The sequence below is a fragment of the Hippocampus zosterae genome, chromosome 10 (genome assembly GCF_025434085.1).
Source record: "Hippocampus zosterae strain Florida chromosome 10, ASM2543408v3, whole genome shotgun sequence".
NCBI classification, from domain to species: Eukaryota; Metazoa; Chordata; class Actinopteri; order Syngnathiformes; family Syngnathidae; genus Hippocampus; species Hippocampus zosterae.
The window spans coordinates 21,948,544-21,969,302 of NC_067460.1; the positions used below are offsets into that span (position 1 = coordinate 21,948,544).

General features: G+C 42.2%; 2 protein-coding genes across 5 annotated transcripts in view; both read right to left on the reverse strand.

Moving 5' to 3' along the window:
• Window positions 1-1,175: 1,175 nt before the first annotated feature.
• Window positions 1,176-20,759, reverse strand: part of hspa13 (heat shock protein 70 family, member 13) — a 108,273-nt gene continuing 88,689 nt past the window's right edge. The window contains exons 2-6 of one of the 2 annotated variants that reach the window (XM_052078529.1): window positions 4,866-4,972; window positions 4,382-4,722; window positions 4,010-4,223; window positions 3,756-3,923; window positions 1,176-2,396 (exon numbers count right to left, since the gene is read on the reverse strand). In XM_052078529.1, the coding sequence (XP_051934489.1) occupies window positions 1,834-2,396; window positions 3,756-3,923; window positions 4,010-4,223; window positions 4,382-4,722; window positions 4,866-4,890 (1,311 nt within the window). In that variant the 5' untranslated portion in view covers window positions 4,891-4,972 and the 3' untranslated portion in view covers window positions 1,176-1,833. Of the gene's footprint in view, window positions 2,397-3,755; window positions 3,924-4,009; window positions 4,224-4,381; window positions 4,723-4,865; window positions 5,036-20,759 lie in introns of those variants that run through there. The other variant, XM_052078528.1, reaches the window with a different exon arrangement.
• On the reverse strand, window positions 5,655-19,460 carry samsn1a (SAM domain, SH3 domain and nuclear localisation signals 1a). Of its 3 annotated transcripts, none has more exons than XM_052078453.1 (15): window positions 19,422-19,460; window positions 17,695-17,850; window positions 17,158-17,204; window positions 16,470-16,510; window positions 16,159-16,242; window positions 15,599-15,693; window positions 14,661-14,778; window positions 13,646-14,076; window positions 10,021-10,101; window positions 9,414-9,542; window positions 9,212-9,311; window positions 8,314-8,465; window positions 7,967-8,230; window positions 7,713-7,860; window positions 5,655-6,296 (listed from the first exon to the last, which is right to left on the reverse strand). In XM_052078453.1, the coding sequence occupies exons 1-15, from the start codon at window positions 19,443-19,445 to the stop codon at window positions 6,142-6,144; spliced, it is 2,025 nt and encodes a 674-aa protein (XP_051934413.1). In that variant the 5' UTR covers window positions 19,446-19,460; the 3' UTR covers window positions 5,655-6,141. The 3 variants fall into 3 exon arrangements, with proteins under 3 accessions (XP_051934413.1, XP_051934412.1, XP_051934414.1); XM_052078452.1 differs by having other exon boundaries at window positions 16,159-16,245; XM_052078454.1 differs by lacking the exons at window positions 13,646-14,076; window positions 14,661-14,778; window positions 15,599-15,693; ... (3 more) ...; window positions 17,695-17,850; window positions 19,422-19,460 and adding an exon at window positions 10,996-11,185.

The following is a 20,759-nucleotide window of genomic DNA, read 5'->3' on the forward strand; positions in this document are numbered from 1 at the left end:
AAACTGCTTATGGTTGAAAATGTCCGCTGTGAAACCTTGTATTTCCCCTCAATGTATTCAAATTCTGTTTAGAGCATAAAAATATTGTCATAATCATTATGACCATTTACAGTGGCGTCCACATTTTTTACTTCAAAGATTTAAAAAAAAACAGTTTGAAAGTGCTTTGTGATTTAACTTTGAAAAATCATTCCTGATTCCAAAGAGAAACTCAATTTAAGACTAAAGTAGGTGAAAGGATGAAATATGTACGAATCATTAATGTCCAGAGAAAAGCAGACATCGCCAAATTGTGTGACTTTCTTTTCATCCAAAACACATAAGAAATCACAAAATTTTGAGTTGCATATTTTTATTGTGGGGCTATGATTTGTGAAGCCTGTCCAAGGGATTGAAAAATACCCCAACTCAAATCATTTTGAAATTTTTTTAATTATCAGGAGTAAAGAAAGCATAAATTATGCTAAGCCATGTTGTGCTGTTTCATAAAACAGCCCAATAGTTCTCAGCCAGTTGATTTGTTTTTGTAATTATTGCTTCCAGTGGCATTCCGTCAGGACCAGCAAGGCCTTCTCTCATGGCCTAAACATTCTCAGAAAAGTAAATGTAATAAATTTACTTAGAAAGTAAATGTAATAAATTTAGTTATTTTATTTTCATAAATATGTCAACAAAAGTATTCTCTGTATTCTTTACGTCATATTATTTCCACTTAGTGCGCTTGTTATTTAAAATAACATTGAAAGCCACTAGTTAGCCAAAGTACCCCAAGAAATCCCACACAAGTACAGGGGACAACACCCAAACTTCACGCAGGAAGCCCAGAGCGGCGATTCAAACCCGCTACCGGCTGATAAAGTCATTAGACTAGTAAGCAGCTTGCAAATCTCATTGGCACACGCACGAGAATCAAATTTCCCAAGTTTCACTGAACCCCACACCCCAGCAGGGTGCACACATCCAGCCACGGCATCTAAGCACTTCACGAAACTTCACTGTAGTGTACTTTGTAACAAACTACATGTTATATTTTAAAAAAAAAAAGACCTTACCCATAATGCACCGTGCGGCCCGAGATCTGCAAGTTGCTTGACGCTTGTTCACACATTGCGGTTGTGTTCACTACAGGCACATTGCATCGAAGTAAAGCAAACACATTGAAAAAGATAAATACGCAATAGTTCTTCATTTGATTAAATTACAGATATTAAGGTGAGAGGGGGAGGGGGGGGGGGATGTGTGCACCTCATTCCAGTTCCCAGTGTCCCCACTGAGTCTTGAAACGACAACCCTGTGGTCAATAATAACCAAGTCTGTCCACTTCCTGAGATTCGTATTTCTCGTTGGTCCAACCAACGTGCCGTTTTGGCCCATTTGTCTCCAAGTACAAATTGAGATGTTGCTGATTAAGCGCAGCTAAAAAGTCTGGTTCTTCAGGTATAAACCGAGAAACCGAGTGGGTTAACTAGATTCCAGTTAGACAAAAGTCACCTATCAATTGAGTGCTGGTTTAAATGCTGGTTGAATTCCAATTCGAACAAAAAGGTGACAGTCGCTTATTGCCCCAAAGCCTTTTTTTTGTTTTGTTTTTTTAAATATCTTGAGTAACAGCTTCTGCATGTTAGTTTCAGTGAATGTTATTCATCATCTTTGATGACATATTGATAAACTTGACACCGGTTTGGATTCGGACCACGATTCTTCCGAATGTTTTTGTGGCCAGTCATAAAACTTCCCCTCGGTCCTCCACAAGTAACAGTTAGCCCACTTTAGTTCTCGGTGGCCCAAAAAGAAGTACATTCAGGTGGTCTCGGCACTGTCCCGCGTTTTCAACTAGTTGAAGTTGGTCTTGTGAAGGCGTTTATTGGGGATTTCGATGGCGCTGACCTGTAACGGCCACGATCCGCCCATGATGCCCGCCTGGAGGGCCACGCCCGTCACCACGGCGAGGTCGGGGTCCACCGAAGTGTTGGGCTCTTTGCCGAAGAAGTCGGCGATGAGCCGGCGGATGCGCGGAATCCTGGTGGAGCCGCCCACCAGCACGATCTCATCCACTTCGTCTTTGTCCAGCTGGCCCTCGGTGAGCACCGTCTCCAACGGGGCCAAAATCTTCCGGAAGAGGTCCTCGTTGAGCTCCTCGAAAAGTTGCCGCGTCACCTCCGCCTCGAAGAGCACCCGCTCCGGGGCCGAGTCGTCACGGGTGAGCAGGCGCAGCGGCGACCTGATGGTGGCGCTGGCCTGGAGGGTGAGGTTGATTTTGGCCGCCTCCACGGCCTGCCGTAGACGATGGAGGTCCTCTTTCAGAGTGGGAGCCACGCCGAACTCCTGTCGCACTCGCTCTGTGGCGTACTGGAATAACCTCTGGCTGAAGTCTTGACCGCCGAGCTTGTTGTTCCCTGCAGGAAGACACAGTTGGAGCTGTGTTTTTCGCTTCTCCTGATGCGGTAAATATTAATTGCCTGTCCGGAAATCCCAAACATTTATTGTTGGGCTTGCCAAAAGGTGAGTTTTAGGACTCGTTCGTTTGTGTGTGATGTCACATCAGGTTGTCCAAGCATGTTATTTAGGCCGCTCTGCAAGCTCCACATCGAGAGGAGCCAGATGAGGTGGCTTGGGCATCTTATTCGGATGCCTCCTGAGCGCCTCCCCGGTGAGGTGTTCCGGTCATGTCCCACCGGGAGGAGACCCCGAGGAAGACCCAGGACACGCTGGAGAGACTATGTCACCCAGCTTGCCTGGGAACGACTCGGGATCCCCCGGGGAGAGCTGGAAGAAGTAGCTAGGGAGAGGGAAGTCTGGGCTTCCCTGCTAAAGCTGTTGCCCCCGCGACCCGGCCCCGGATAAGCGGTAGATGATGGATGGATGCAAGCGGATGTGATTGTGTTCATGCCTGATGCATGAGTTTGATACTTTATGGTCCTCTCCCTTTTAAGTTGTCTGCCACCTCTGTGATTGGTCGGCAACCGGTTCAGGGTGTCCCCCAACCTACTGCCCGAGGACCGTTTGTGAGGATAATCCGATGCGAAAATGAATGGACTGATGTCCGCCGCCATCTTGTGGCAACAGAAGGATGCTAACTAAGCTAAAAGCTATGATGGCCAGTCCCTCCCACCCCCTCCAGCCCGCCCTGACAGCACTTGGTAGCTCCTTCAGCCAGAGACTGTTACACCCGCGCTGCAAGAAGGAGAGATACCCACGCTCGTTCCTACCGACTGCTGTCAGGCTGATGAATAAAAAATAACAATCATAATAATAATAATAATTAAATGATGTGAAGGAAAATTGTAAATAGTAGTGCGATTTATCCATTTTGTGTTCATATTGCATTTAATTGAAAGATGTTTGTTGTTTTTTTCTCTTTCTTCTTTCTACATACATTCTTGCTGCTGGAGGCTGTAAATTTCCCCAGTGTGGGACGAATAAAGGATATATCTTATCTTATCTTATCTTATCTTATACAGCTCTGTTACAAAAAAAAAAAAAGTAATCTGAGTAATTGATGCCCCTTCCGTGCATACTGTACGTTTGCCTACAGTTGCCACAAGATGGTGGCAAGCACTACTGAAGACTCCATGAAACGCCTAAATTCACTCCAACATAGTTCACTGACGTCAAGATAGCACAAATATGTAAGGGGAACACTATGTCCATGTTATGGCGCGATAGTACAATCACATTTGCGCCACCTTGATATGGGGGGGTCTGCTTTCCACTTTGTTCCGGTTATTAAGAGTGTAGTGAAGAAGGCGGTTTACCGGCCATGGCTCTGGTGAAGAACATGCCACCCTGTTTGTTGAGCAGAGACACGTCCAGGGTTCCTCCGCCGAGGTCCACCACTAGCACGCTGAAGACGTCCACCTTGTGAAGGCCGTACGCCATGGCCGCCGCCGTGGGTTCATTGATCACGCGCAAGATCTCCAAGCCTGTGAGTCAGTTTGTGACGGTTAGTCGCGTTTGTGAGAATGGCATCGGCCAGCGAAGATTGCCGCTGTCGTTTTGTTTGGCTGACCGGCGAGGTTGGCGGCTTTGATGGTGTACTCCCGCTGCCTCTCGTCAAACTCTGCGGGCACAGAGATGACGGCTTTGTGAACGAGCGCGCCCAGTTGCCGCTCGGCCATCTTCCTCATCTTCAGCAGCAGCCTAGAGCCGATGAACTCGGGAGTCACTGTGAATGTAACGTTGGTGGTGATCACAAACTCGGCGCTCCCGTTGTTGGACATCACCTGGAAAAATGTTGAGAATGATGTATTTTAAGTTTACTTCTACTTTCACCGTCTTTATTTACACATAAATCTGTACTTCTACCAAAGCAGACTAAGCATCTTTTTATTGACAATTCTATTGGAGTGTCATGACCTTAGTAGTCATGGATCCAGCCCACCTTGAATGGATAGCGGCTGCTTTCCTGCTCCAGCAAATGTGGAGTAAAGACCTTCCCGATGAACCTCTTTGCATCATAGATAGTGTTGTGGGGGTTGTTGTCGGCCACATCTACCGCATCGTGTCCAGTCAGCACCGTCGTGTTGGTGAAGGAGACGGCGCTCGGGATGCTCCTCCTGCCCTCCTCATCTGCGATCACCTCCACTTCTCCGCTGCCAGGGTGGAAAACGCCCACAGAGCAAAAAGTGGTTCCCAGGTCCAGGCCAATCACTTTGGGCTTGGGTGGAGGCAAGTACTGTTGACCCAAATAACCGGCCAAGAACAGAGCCAGGATCATAGAACCTGTAGTATACATAAACCGCACTGTCAGTACGCTCCCTCCGATTCGTTAGTTTCGATTAGATTCGTATACAGACATGCTAGGTAGGTGGGTAGCTAGATAGATAGATATTTTATTCATCCAAGTCGGTGATTTTTAGACTTACCAATCATTGACATTTCTCCTGCCATCGTCACGCACTTTTGCGAATCTGTCCGCAGTAGAAATAACAAGAAACGGTTGTTTAACACCTCTGAATTAGTACTTGCCGCTCTTCTGCTTCCCGGAACCACAATGCGACAGTCACAATTTCTGCGTTAAACACGTCAGCGTTGCAGTTTGGTCGCGGAGCATGCTGGGTAATGTAGTCAGAAAGCAATAACATTAGTCATTGTGTACTACATGCCCCATAATCTCATGCGAGTAGCGTCATAAGAGAAAGGACTTGCTGTGTGATCCTGTTTTTCCACGGAGTACGTTTGATGTTGGTCAATAATCGTCGTAAATAATACAAAAAAATGCAATAATAAATTTATTTTTAAATTATTACATAAATGTTTATAATTTGAAGTACATCTCTTTTAAAAAGTGTGTTATTTAAAATTTTTAAAAATGTCATTTAAAAAAGATATTGTAACGATGGTGAGGCTGTACGTTTAGTTCCCAGCATGTTTTGCAAATAGTTATAAATAGCGGTGCTCTTTATTTGCTTTGTTGTGTACGTGCGTACATACGCGTGTGTGCGCGCGCGTGCGTGTTCTTTTTTGATTCATTAAAATGTTTCTCGTATTTAAATATTTCATTCAAAATTCACCATGTTCTAAATTATCTTTGGAAAATTTCTCTTATGTTATTTGTACAATTAAACAATTATTATTAAAAATTAACATTGTCACTGTTGTTTGAATTTACATTAAGTACTTCTAATATAATAATAATAATGAGTAAGACAAAATAAGACAGTAGCAGTGTTTATTCATGGCTATTTACAGAAATATTCACATGAACACACTATTTCCACTCCCCGTTATTCACTCAAGCACATTTCACTCCCTGCACTTTATATGGTACATATATACAGTAGAAGGCAACTTTGAAATTTATACATTATACAAATCTCATGCCGAAAAAATATTCCACTTACTATCACTTTATTCGAAGAAAATAAAGGTCACAAAGGTGGCAACGTGTTGAAAGTATGTAATAAGTGCGTTTCAAATGACATAATGAATAAAGAAGTACAAATACTGAATGATTTTGAATGAAATAAATACGATAACACAAATTAACCCCAATCGAAATCAGAATTACATGTTTATTACTGTTGAAAATGTGACAAAATGCTGGTCAGGAGAGCACCCTGAATCAACCGTTTGCAAAGATCAAGGAGTTCCTAAATCTTTTTTGAAGGACCGTATGCATCTGTCAAAACGAGAACAATGTTAGGAAGCCGCGGCGTCTGCGAGCTGCTCTGCGTCATCCTTGCTGTCGGAGCACTCAGACGGGATGAAGCAGCCTGAGTCCCTTGGACAGTCGCTGTCTTCTTCCTGTGGACCACCAGACGATTTGCTCTCATCCACATCCCTCGCATCATCACCTGCAGCAGAAAAGTCCAACTTTGACTCAAAATGATCACCCAGGAATGTGGTTAAATGGTGGAAAAAGTGCAAGCTTCTTTTGGAATATGGGAAGAAGCTTGAGTACCGGGAGAAACACATGCGAACGTGGGAAGAACATGTTAAGTACAAACAGGAAGTCCAGAATCAAACCCCACGCCTCAGAACTGTGCAGTCGCAGTGCTAACCACACGGCTGCCGTGTCATCACACTCTACAAAATGACTTTTCATGACGCAAAGGTCAGTGGCCGGACCCTCAGGGCCAGCAAGGCCTTCTCTGCTGGCCTAAACATTCATACAATAACATAAATGTAATTCATGTTATTTTCATAAATATGTAAACAAAATGATTTTCTGTATACTTTACGTCATATTATTTCCACTTAGTCAAGTGGCTTTCAATGTTATTTTAAATAACGTTAAATTAATGGTAACGAAATAAAATGACAAAGATACAAAAATGTATCAAATAAATCTGCTCACCTGCAATTTATAATGGCGCATTGTAGTCACCTTCGTGCACTAAATTTCGTTCAATCTCAGCTGCTCAACATCGTCAGTTATTTGCCGTTGTGTAGTCGATTCTCAAAATGCAAATGATCCGTTTACTTTATTTTCAAAGAATAGTTTGTTTCACTATTGTTTGGTTGGTGTCTTATACGAAACTGCCACCTTGCGCAATTTATTGGACAGACTAGTTTAAGATCACACAGCGTCATTTGGGTGGCATTTTATTTCGGATTTTTAAATAATCTTTTTATTTTTTTTTACAATATCTATACATTTAGTTTCCTGCTCTTAATTGTGAATGCATACTTGATGGTTTTAAATGCTCCTGAAATTAAGTGCTGCTTGACGAGCCTCTACTGCATTGTGTTAATGTATGCGACGTCACTGAAGGCCTGAGGTTGAAATGCACGGCCCGCCACTGGCAAAGGTTCTAAATTAATTTCCTAATTATCTCTCATCCAGGTTGCCAAGTTATGACACAAATGGAGTCCCATCTAATTAAATGACTGACATGCAACAACAATCTGTTTCATTACAGGAAACAAAAGAACTATCACCTTTATTTTGCCTCGGGCACATCTGCTTGGGTTCATTGCGGTACAGAAACAAAGGCAGGCTTAATTTAACCTGCCTCCTTTGTTCCGTTTCAAAACTGATGATGGCTATTTTTGCTTTCTGCTTTGAGACGGCAGAGAGGGGGAAAAAAAAAAACAACAACACCTTCTGGCTTCTTCAGCACTTTCTATTTGACTAGCAGGAAGTCACCAATACAGAGTTCCTGTAAGGCTTAAAACATCTCTGCTTCGATCTGTCGTTTTACATTCGAAGTTGTCAAAAACATTTCCGACGAACTGAGGGTGAGTTTTAGAGGTTGTTTATCGCTGACCTTCTGAGTAGTGACACTGGGAGGCAGCGAGCAGCTTGCGTCTGTGCTCGGGGTCTTTGACGTTGAGCTCGATGAGGTGTTTCTCCTGCAGGTGGATGAGGTCCTCCACCGTCTGGTAACCATTGAGCAGCAGGGCAGACGCGTACTCCTGGAGAGGAGAGACAAAACCTCCAATTTAAATTCTCAAAAGTGAATCGTGGCACGAAAAAGGGACAAACAGTCAGCGCCGTTTCTCTTGATGCAGACATCCTCACCTCTAGATTGAGTCGCTCCAGCAGCTCCAGCAACGTTTTGGGTCGAGGTCTTTTGCATAGCTTCTGTTGTCGTACCTTGGGAGCTTCGTCGTCGTCGTCGTGATGATGATGATGATCATCATCATCATCTCTCTCCTCTTGTTTTTCCTCCTTCTCCACCAAAACGTCCACATAGATGAATTTAAAGTTCCCCACCTTGTTGTTGAGCATACCCGTCCAGATGCCCATTGGAGGCTTACTGATAATGTTGATAATGTCACCAGCCTGAAATATTGATAGAAAATAAACATTTGGATCAAACTTAAGTTTTTTTCTTTTTCCAAGTTTCACAATGACACGTGTCCGACCTTAAGTTTGAGGGAGTCTGTGTCATACGGGCTGGGGACAAAGTCCGCGTGGACACGGGCTCTGCCACAGAATTGACCCCGATAGGAACCGTCCTCCTCCAACTTCAAACTGTCCCTCTGACCGGAACCATTGGACTCACTGGTTACACCACCTGAAGCACAATATATAATAATAAAAAAAATACACAGTATATAATAATAATATATCCATCCAATCGCAGGGCACACAGAGATGAACAACCATCCACGCTCACACTCACACCCAGGGACGATTTAGAGTATTCTATCTGCCTACCGTCTCACGACCTTTGGACTGTGAGGTCAACACGCTAACCACTGTTCCACCGGGCCCCTTATAATAATAATATTCATTCATTCATCTTCCGTACCGCTTGATCCTCACTAGGGTCGCGGGTTGCTGGAGCCCATCCCAGCCGTCTCCGGGCAGTAGGCGCGGGACACCCTGAATCGGTTGCCAGCCAATCGCAGGGCACACAGAGACGAACAACCATTCGCACTCACACTCACACCTAGGGACAATTTAGAGTGTTCAATCAGCCTGCCGTGCATATTTTTGGAATGTGGGAGGAAACCGGAGCACCCGGAGAAAACCCACGCAGGCCCGGGGAGAACATGCAAACTCCACACAGGGAGGCCGGAGCTGGAATCGAACCCGGTACCTCTGCACTGTGAAGCCGACGTGCTAACCACTGGTCCACCGGGCCGCATAATAATAATAATAAATAATAAAATAAAATTCTATATACCTGTATATATATATATGTACTGTATATGTGTGTGTGTGTGTGTGTCGAAATAAAAAAAAACAAACCAAAAACCGTTGTGTCATAGGCCGTTAATGTTATTTTGTAGTAAAAGTGAACTGTAATATGCATACTTGAGGAACTTTGGCCGCTGTAAAGACTCTCCAAAGAGTTACTGGCCCTTGTGGAGCTTTTTTCAGTTGCAGGTGTCGTCTCTGTCTCTGCATCGTCGCCCTGTCACACATAAACAATGAAAAAAATCCATTGTGGCACGTGAACCTTCATTTGTGACTAATTCAGTTCAATGCCCAAATTGTGCTTTTTAGGAAAACGCACCATCTCTTCAGACAATGACTTGATATGTTTTTTGCCCATTTTTCTGCGCATGGTCAGTGAAATGGCCTTCATTTTCTTTCCGATTCCAGCTGACTTGTTTGGCTCCAAGCTCTCACTTTCTTCAGGGAGCTGTAAAAATAAAAAATTGGGCAAATCTGCATCAATTTGACATACAGACACAGATACATTCCTGTGAAGAAACACACATTTCAATCTCATCAGCCCCATTATTTCAGAAGGGTTGGATGAAAGGGACATTTCACCACTTGGAATCATTTATTTTCTTACTATTGGTTATGAAAAAAAAACATTTATGCCATAATTTCTGTGGAAGTTGATACAAGTTTTGGTTCAGGAGATATCAAGCAAATCCCAGGAAGGAAATTTTACACATTCATATAATATTCGGTAATAGTAATTTGATATATTTCCAAGAAGCAAAAATAAAGGAGGGCGGGGGGATGGAAATCAAATTAAATCAGGTTTTTGAGGAACTATACATACTTATAAATAAAATGTATTATTATTATTGTTATTATTATTTAACGAGAGGGAGTGTGTGTGTAGTGTGTGTGCCCAGCCTTGCCGAAAAGTAAAATGTACAAACCACGTCTGTTCCATTCTCCTCATCTTTGGCTGAAGATGGATTAGGTCTGAGACTCTCAAACTTCCCAAAGCTTGTGGAACGCTGTGGAGGACATTTAAAATTATTATTCACATTTGGGTGAGGGGGGGGGTCATTGTCAAAATAACTTGCAAATGAACACAGTTGTTTGGTTACACTATATAATGTGGAGATGTTGCTCATATTCTTCCCCTCACGTAGAGCAAATAATGCAACCGTGTAATTCGAGTCAGCTCCAAGCGCAGTTCTATCCGGTTTGTTTTGATTTTCAATACATCAGCAGATGTATTGGATGTTCTTCGATTGCGCAAATGTACCAAATGTTGTGGCAGGTGAGTGCGTATGATGTAACACATTGTCGTGGCGAGGGTTTAAGCATTATCCAATATGATAAACAGAGTTAAACCATTACACACTCATGCGAGCTTCCCTTTCCCCCTCCCCGTTTTTTTATTTTCTAGCCTCAATTTTTCCATAAATCTAACGCCATTATAATCTGTCCCAAACCCTTCCGTCATCTGCACAACAGAGCGGCGAATAATTATATAAACCGAGTAATCCGTGGGAAAATCCTGGGTTAAATATGAGCTGGTGTGCTCCTCGATAGTCCTCTGTGGATTGATTTAATGCAGCCACGGGCTAAACAATGTCCTCCACCGTCCAGAAATATTAAACAGGCCAGTTGGAGGCTTTAGTTCTGAAGCCCTCATCCGAATTTTAATCGAATTCTGTGATTTTGTTTCATTTAAAAAAAAAAGTGGAAATACAAGAATGTAATTAACTCATTCGGTACCAGCCAATTCTGGATCAAGTCTGAAAAGACGTTTAAAAACGTCTTTGGGAGTGAAGGAGTTAAATGCAAAACATTTTTTTCCCTTACATTTTCAGTCCTTATCAAAAAAAAATCACGACACTTGACATTCTATTGTATATTATTTTGAGAGCGTCACATCTTACCTTTGGTTTGTTGCTCTTAGTTTTGTCGGACACATTGGAAGTTGCCCTCTGCAACATTTTCTCTTTTCGATGCTCAAGTCGAATGTCTTTTTTTTTTTCTTTAATTCCGTTTTGGTCTCCTGACTTTCAAGTGCAGACTGACGCTGGGACTGTGCGTCTACCGTGTCTGACTTCCTTGCAACACACAGGATGTGAAGCAATCGACTTTGTGTCTGTCGTTGCAGAATCGCTTTTGAAAGGGGAAAATTGAGGCTTTGCGGCCCCGCTCGACTAAAACAGTAACGCCATATCCAGGAAAAGCAGCATTTAGTTTTGAGGTCATATCAAGCTTGAGGTAAAAGGACATCACAGATGCGGCATTTGAAATTGTTTTGTGTTGTACCTTTCACATTGCTTATGATAATACAATTCTTCCGCAAAGTACAAATAGAGGAAACAGGTGACAAATGAAGGATGAGAATGTGGCAATTTGAGAGCCTGATAGAAATGATCATACAATTGATTGACTGTACCCGTGTACTTCCACAACAGAGACTCTCTACGCTTTACTTTTCCAGCTACAGTGACCTGTGATGACGAACTATATATTATGGAACATGTAAGAAAAGGAAACTCCGGTATTTACAGCTTGAACATCGTGAGGCATTGTGGGAGTCTTCAACGTCACATTCCTGTCTAAAGGAGTGACGTAACGTATGTGTCGCGTCACATTTTCAGTGCACGAATCTCGTGACTCATTCATGTGGAAGTTCTAAAAGATTAAATGACTGCAGGATGTCCCCAAATTTAATAATTATTTTTAGAAACAATATTCATTATAAATGTTGAGTTTTGTAATGATCAATATGTCAAGTCAAAAAAAAAAAGAGTCCAGAAAGAGTCTTCTGTCACTGTTCAAAATGCAGTTCTAATAAAGTGGCAACACTGGGTGTCGTTAAGATGGTTTGTCATATCCGCTGAATGTAACTAATAAAGTATTTTGTAATCTAACTTTGTTGTATTTAAAAACTACAGTATATGAAAGTAGCAAATTGGGAAAAGTTCCGCAGTCCTCGAACTATCCTTTTAATAGCATTGTGGGAACAGGTTGAGGTTACATGATGCCAGAAGATTTGAAGTTTCTTTTCTATTCATTTCTTAATGTTGGGTTTTGCTTTTGAGGAAGTGCTGATGCTTCAAGTGGCAACTTTTGTTGTGTCGAAATGAATTCCCGCCTGTCACTTGTTACTTGTTGGATCTTCTCCTTTTCTGGATTGTATGACAGACTTGAGCGCTTTCACGGTGGGGAAAAAAACACACACACACACTGGTGTCCCCAGTAAATTACATTGCATTGCAGGAGGATTTCAATCGCTCACTTGTTAAAACCATGCGATTTTAAAGACAAAATGGTTGCCTAATCCCTGCCTTTGCAATCAGACGCAAACTCCTGTCAATCCAGATTACGGGTTTTCTTTTTTTACACTGAAGCGCAGGGCAGTCGTTCCATTTTCCAATTGTTTTGACTGGTTTTCTATATCGTGTTTTTGAACTGTGTCTTTAAACATGACTTGTGAAGAGCATATCCGAAAGATGTTAACCAAGTCAGCACGGTGTCAAAATAAAATGTTTCATATTGTAGTATGTGAGGCCAAATTTGGAATTTTTTCTTTTTTTTGCCTCATCAAAACACACATCTCGCACGTCACCTACCGCGGGTAGTCGGAGCTCGAGGCAACCGTGCTGCTTCTTACACTGCTCCAGCTAGCTAGCGACAGGCTTCGGCTGCCTTCAAGTGCGGCTAAACGCTTCGTGGAGTCAAAGTCAGCAATTGTCGCCTCTAAATTGGGAATGTCTCCATTTGTGAGACAAATAAAGGTTTTCTTATTTTATGGTGGTGAGGAAGCCTCACTTCTGACAAGTATATTTTCAGGGATGACAAGGAAAGATAGGGAAGCCATGCTAACGGCTAAACCAACCTAAAATTGACTTGTGCATTATGAAACACCGGAATTAAGTGCTTGGGTGATTGAGTACACGTTTCTTTGCTTAGCGTTTCCTTCTCTTGCATGCCCTTTTGAAAAAAAAGTTTCCAACCATTAAAGGTGAACAACTACCCACGTTGGCCCAGTTTCATGCACATTTGCCAAAATAGTCTCCGTTTACCCGAAAAGCCTGTTTTCAGATAAAAACGAGTCTTTTGTAAATCTCTCTTGAACTGCATTGCGTTTTAGTCGGTACTGTGACGATGTCGAGGCTCAAACTAAAGTTTGAGTTAAAACGAATGTTGGCGTGTTGAATGGATAACCTTTGGCAAGTACTGTATACAAGAAAGTGGCAAAAAATTTACAGGTGAAGTTGTCATTTACATTTTTTTTCTTTACATTTTAAAGATGACTCGCCTCTCAGAAATCTTTGAGCACGCCCCGACTTTTTTTAAGTATCTTAATCTTGAAGTAACTTAATAATAATAATTTTCTTGAATAATTTCCTTGCGTCTGTCTGTCTTCTACTTGTCATACTTGTCTTTTGTTTTGCTTTTTAATCGACTGAGCAGTCATGATCGAGCCCGGTGACTTCCGCCTGGCAACAAGTGGCAGCTAATGTGACGTGTTTACGAAAAAGCTCAGATGTATTTCTTGTGTAGTTTGCAACTTTGCCGGAGACTTACGTCGGGTTCTGACAGATCCAAGTCGGTGACGGACCTCGCCACATTTGGGAGAATCTGGGCTTTACGATTCATATCCAAGCTGTCACCTTTGCCCTTGTGCTGTTTCATCTCCTTCTGGCGAGGAAGGTTGAAGTCGCTGGAGCACACGCGGTACTCCGTGAGCGGCCTTCGGCAATTGTGCTGGATGTTGCCCCAGGCGACGCTGTTGTCGGCTGGGTTGCTCCAGCGCTGGTTCGGGTTGCGGTTGTGGTAGTGAGTGGGTGTCGCGCCACCAGGCAGGCTGATCATATCATTGCAGCGGAATGCGTTTGCGTTTTCCTGTGCGGGAAGAGTTGAGCACTTGCCCAGGTAGAGCTTCCTGTCGGACCTGTGGGGCACATCCAGGTGGTGTGGAACATTTGGGGGACTCTTGGCTCCCACTGGGGGGTACCCTGAGGACAAGAGAAATATCATGAGCCTCGATACTGCAAGGAAAAGAGGAAGTGTCATGTTTCTGTTTTGTTTAGTCTCCAGCAGGTGGCAGTGGAGGGCTCTCCCTGCCATTCCGCACCTTTCATTCGTTAGCCCTGGGATGTTCCCAGTGATTTATATTGCACTTTAACAGTCTCGCAACCTTATTTTGTAAATAAACCCTTTTTTTATACTTTATATTATCATTGTCTACGTTTTGCAGTTTCCGCTCCTGTTCCGGATGGGTCCGGAACTATAACAAAGCATCTGTTAGCATCTGTGTCACTTTCAGCCTTGCGTTGATAAATATTACAATTTAGAATATGATTACAAATTTGCCTAATCAATGAGTCATGGTTAATGTCTTCCAGAATGCTTTTGCTGAGGATTCCCCAACCCCATACTTGAAACGGGATCTCGCGGTGTCTGCTTTTGACACTTGAAATAATTAGTCGAGCTACGTTGACAATATCGAGGGATATGCAGGATGTGAGGATTTACAGTATAAACGTCAAATATTTGGTGCTCTGCTGAGTGCCGTTTAGTTGTAAAGCTGTATTATTACCTGTGCTGTTGGAAGTTTTCTTCGCCGTCTCTTTCCCAGTCTTTCCAGTCTGTTTCTTTCCAGGTTTTTGGTTTCTTTTGTCTGATTGTTTTGACTCTGTTGTTGCTCCTTTGGTGTTCTGAAAAGGAGTGCAGATAGACCCCCAAAAAATTCGGGGTTTTAATTTTTTTTTTTTTTTTTTTTTGAGGGGTGGGGGTTGTAATATGGGTGCCGCTTATCCCTGGCTTTGTCTGCTTCTCACTATTATGAGCTTTAAGCAGCAATGGAAGCTAGGTGACCTGCCACAAGTGCTCTAAGCCTTTTCTCTTGCTCTGCCATGTGGCTCATAGATTACGCCGAGCAGTGGCTCTCTGTATTAAAACCGAATCAGCATTTCTGTTCAATTCTTCTGCCATTTTGCTGACCAGAGGCAGACACAAAATACTTGCAGTGATTGTGAAATTTTAATGCATCTTATTCACATATAATCGGATATTGCTCTTGGGTGATTTCAGATAAAAAGTGCATCACTTTTTTTTTGGTACTTTATTAAGGTCATTTGCATTTTAAATATGTATATTGCACACTTAAAAAACTCAAGATATACATGTATCCAAAGGTATGTTTTTAATAAAAAATCTCGATTGAGATGATTTGTGGTCCCCAAATTATTGTCACTGTTGGCATTGAGTGCCCGCTGTTGAGTGAAAGTTCTTCATGATTTTATGAAGACTACGTCCACGAGATAAGAAAACCTTCCCAAATTATCTTATGGGGCCCAACCAATTAATTGGCCATCTTTTAAAATTTTAAGACCGGAAGATTTTTTTTTTTTTTTTATCGCCATATATCGGCACCGGCTTAAAAAAAAAATCCATATCATTTGGGCAACAATGTCCTGTTCCAAGTGTCATACTAATGTGAAACTGACTCTGTTTTTGTGGATTGGAGTGATTTACCTGACTTGGAGAATTTTTGTCCCTTTTTTTGGTAGCACATTGATGAGCGGATTTCCCTCCTTTGTTGTCCACTCTGTGCTTCGTCCTTTTCATCTCTACAAAAAAAAAACAACAACAAATACAGCATTAATCACCAACTTGGCACTGGACATGACATCCTTCAATCCATTTTTGCTTATCCTTATTAGCGTTGTGGGGTGAGCTCAAGTGGAGCCCAGACAATTGCAGATGAAAATAATCAACATTATATTATTCTAACACAGTAATAATAATAATAATAATAATAATAATAATAATAATAATAATACATATTATTCTAACACAGTAATAATAATAATAATATATTTTATATATTTTATATACATTATATAATATATAATATATTTTATAGTACATATTAATTTTGTCTATTTGTATTGATCATCACTGAGCACTGTAAAATTTTGCATCGTTTTGATGAACTGTCTGCTAAAGCGGGAAATGAAACGGGGAGCACCCTGCTGAGAGCCCAAATGAACATTGGCCTATAGATCAGCTTAAGCGATTTATTTCCTATTTACCTTCATTGTGATGGCCAGTGACGTGGGTTAAATCTTCTGGGCTCATGGCAGTCTTCCAAAACGCTGCATTTCCAGCAGGGTTATCTGCTGAGCGGGAGTTGGGGGTTGGGGGGGAGGCGGGGTGTCACAAATGTCCAGGATTTTAGTTGAAAAATCAGAGTGCGGTCAAAAGTGGAAAGTTAGCAGAGTAGGTCAATCAACACGACATGCTCGATTTGGAAAAGAATTGTCCAACCTCATAGGCTCCACCGTATATTTTAAAAAGAAAAGATATTCACCAGAGTATAAATATATCTATTAATTTGACTCACCCAATGCCTCATTGTCTGATGCGGATTTGGACACTTGCGTTCTGAAAGTACCCAAAAAAATAAATAAATCCTCCATTGCTAGTCTCACTTCATATTTTAGTGTGTAAATACAACCACATTTTTATTACGTTGCCTTAAAAAGACCAACAAGGAGGCCGGAGGAGTGTTTTTTTTTTTTGAGAAATGAAGCTGTATCCGAGAGTCTAAGTAGGTGGGCTTTCAATCCGCTTAGTTTAACCATCTCAAAGCCATAATCTGTTTGATCTACCGTATACTGTATTCTGCATTACGCTGTCCATGAAAAACTCATCTTTTGCAATCACAACGACTCTTTTTATCAAGCTGTCGGCGCGCCTCCTTCAGGCCGTTTGCAGAGAGATGAGGGATGGATGTGGAGAGCCTGCATTGATTATCAAGAGTAGGTCTGCTGTGCTATGGGAAGGATGTACAGTATTAGCGGCCGCGGGACATAAACATAGAGCTCATGGGAGGAGGGAGGGGGGGGGCCCTTTGGGTTCACGTTTACATGCTCATCCCACAGTTATGGACGCATAGGCACAAGCCTGCATGCCAGGCGGAGTTATTTCGAATCCAATTTGGCCGCTCTCGTTCAACGGAAACATGACATAGAAATTTGACAGCAAAATCTGCAATACGTCTTAGTAGCATGTAAGAATAGGAGGCTTACCTTCTTTTCTTTTTCTCAGCTTTGTTGCCTGGCCTCATTGTCATTTCCTGATGTTAAAACATGACGTTATTCATGTTACTGAATGTCACAAATTGCAAGGATTCCACAGTATGCTAGAGAAGTCATTCAAAGCGTCAATTAAAAAAAAAAAAGACCACAAGGAGCCTATCCCAGCCATCTTTGGGCAGTAGTCGGGGACACCCTGAACCGGTTGCCAGCCAATCGCAGGGCACACAGAGATGAACAACCATCCGTGCTCACACTCACACCGAGGGACAATCTCGAGTGTTCAATCAGCCTGCTGGGCATGTTTTCGGAATGTGGGAGGAAACCGGAGTACCCGGAGAAAACCCACCCTGTTTTCTACGTGATTGTTTCATAATCAATTTTGTCTTACATGATTCATTCTGATGATCATCAATTCTTCCAAGAGGTGGTTTGCTCACTTCCCTTTTTTTTTGGCAAACCAAAGCAGAAACCTTTGTGGGTTCATATACAGAACTTTCCAAATTCCACGGGCACTTGAATGTCTCTCACCATAGAAGTAGACCTTCCGGAGCCCCTCCACCTTGCGTCATCGTCTAGCAGGAGCGCTGGGCTGCACAAGCGGCTGGAGGAGCGGCTCGGGATGGATTGGGGTGGGCTGGTGCCGGAGGTCTGCACAGCCTCATACAGGTTGTCCATTGAACCCTCCTGGTGTAATTTACACACACACACACACACACACACATTTATGTTAGGCATTTTCCAACAGACTCAAACGTCATTATAAGTGAAAATATACAAAAACTAAATCTTTAAAAAAGTGGTGTTCATGCCTTTGGAGCCATTTTAATGTTTTTGCTTTGTTTGTTTGTTTGTTTGTTTGGAGGGCGGGGGTTCGCAACCCCACTCTAATTTATGAATGGACTTAATCTCATCTGTGTGCTCAATCCAACCGAGTTGGAGCAGCTTTTCGAGGTTACACATGTGGGAGGAGGGGTCGGCAGAGGAGTCATTTAGAATGATCAAGTAGTCGTTTGATGGAGTGGAGCATACGCAGTGGAACCTCAAAGTAGAAACCACAGTACTGTAACATTAGTCATTCTTCGCAGAGGATAAAGAATGCATACCAATAAGTATTGTATTGTCTGTCTATGCGTGTGACTGGAATCTTATTGTACACTGCAGAACATGAATCCCAGCAATGCCGATGGAAAATCCTTGCACACATCTTATTTACTTGCTATTATGAAGGCATGGGTTGACCTCAAAAGTTGAGTAGTTTGACTTTATTTTATTTGTAATATACAATGTCGTTAACATCTCCCACACTTAGTTTGGTACCCTGTAAATGTAGGAAAATGTAGAACACGTTGTAGGTTAACCAGCGGCACAGTGTTTGATGAAGGAGTGCAAGGTCACTGATGTCATCGTAACACAACAACAAGAGTCCAATTATATTGCAGAGGATTGGATATTGTATGGATGTCGGGATATGAATGCTAATGCTAATGCTCAAAATGCTCCAAAGCTCCGATGTCGGAATGGATTGAAATGCCCCCAAAGAGCTTTGAGTGTAGATTAAAAATATGTTTGGCTCCTTCACATCCCTTCCAGGAACATAACCAGTTTTCACCCTACGCCGTTTTATGACAAAAATCCACAATATGTTTCATCGTCACTCTGTGTCTGCTCTCTAAATAACTCATCGTTATACAAGCGGAAAAGGTTTATCGATCCTCATTGTCTGTCTCAATTCATATCCATTCACTGTCTCTTGAAAGACAGTTTCTAATAATAATAATAGTGCACATGATGCGGAGTAATACAGAAGACAATCTAGCCAGAGGTTAGAGAGTAATCCTCATTACTGCTGCACAACCCCAACATCTGCGCACAGATGAGACCGGTCGCATGCAACATTATGTACACCTGCACAATAGCGCGCTCGGCGTGGAGGTGGAATACTTTTGATATTGTGTGACTGTATGGGTTGCCTTATCACAGGGTGGGTCTTTACAAAGACATATTGCCGTCGGAAGACCATTTGTTGATTGAACAACAATATGTTGTCGTTTACGGTCCACTGCGCCAGATTTCTGTTTAGTCGTTGACACTTCTCTTGCAGGTACTGTTCAGAAGCCACATTAATTTTGACCCAAGAAATTGGCCAGGGTGTGTTTGGGGAATAATTGCCCAATTTTAATGCAACACTTCCTGCGCTCAAAAACTATATCACACCTACACACACACACACACAAATGCAGTAATGTATTTCTTACCAACGAGAAGCAAAAGATGTTCATGTTGCGTCCTGATGACAGTGAAGCAGCAGAGCGAGCGTCACAGGCACAGCAACCCAACTCGGTCTGAGTCCAGCCCGGGTGACCGGCTGCTGTCTTGGCAGATTAATACCACAGTGAAATCCCTCCTCTAATCCAATAGAAAAGATTGGACCACCATTACTCTAGCTAGCAGATGAGGCACAGTTTGACAACACACCCACCCACCGCTCATGCAACTGAATTTTCTCTGCTTACCCCCCCCCCCCCCCCCCCCACAAAAAAAGCTCTTTCTCGTGCTCTTTTTCACCAAAAGGCTAGTCAGTTAGGATCCAAGTAAGTCACTCTTGGACCAATACGTTCTTCATCAAACAGCCACTTGTTAATTTTTTAAACACTTCACATTACTTGGGATGTTCATTTCTAACTACAATGCATGCTTGATGTTATTGTACTCATTCTGCAGAAAATACATGGAAAAAAATAAGTGGGCAGCATATGTTTAATAATTAATTTTTAAATACTAAAATTAAATTAAGGTGTTAAATATCTAAAGAGGCAGAACAGTTCTTAATACATTAAATGATTTCAATATTCGTAAGTATTATGTCCTGTATGTACAGTATATTATATGGTATGCATGGTAAATGGATTAATCTCTTCTCAATGTTCACATTAAATTACATTTTTATTAGACGACGTGCAAATTGTTTGATAATACCAAATATTTATTTTTGCACTCTAATGACAATACAATACAATACATGCTGCTCTAATGACAATACTACATTATAACAGTGCATCGACAAACACTGTTTATTATTAAATATTTCTGTTTCTTTTATTTGTTTATTTATTTATTCATTTTAAATATGTGTTGGCGCATCTTCAGTGTGAGCAGACGGTGTGTTCCAAGACTTAGATTGTAGAGGAAAACATGATGCCAGTCAAAGACTGAGCACTTCTGGGAGTACTGTTACAGTTTTGTTTTCAGGTAGACCTCTCTAAGATGATCACACATTTCCAGAAATCAGAAAATGGTGGATGTACTTTTATCCATCTGAGGGCATCTCCCCACTTGTACTAATAAGAAGCACTTTTCACATGTGGAGGAGCAAAGCTTCCTCCGCCACAGCTGGCCATTAATCCATCCACCCTTCACCTCTCCAGTCTGAGCTGATCTAATGAGGAGAAGAAGCAGCTGGACAGATTAACACATGTAACCCATATTTCCATGCCCCCCCATCACATCCATACACACACACACACACACGCACACGGATGTGATGATGTGACACATTGACATGAAATGTCAATCCACTCTGCATATTAAAATCA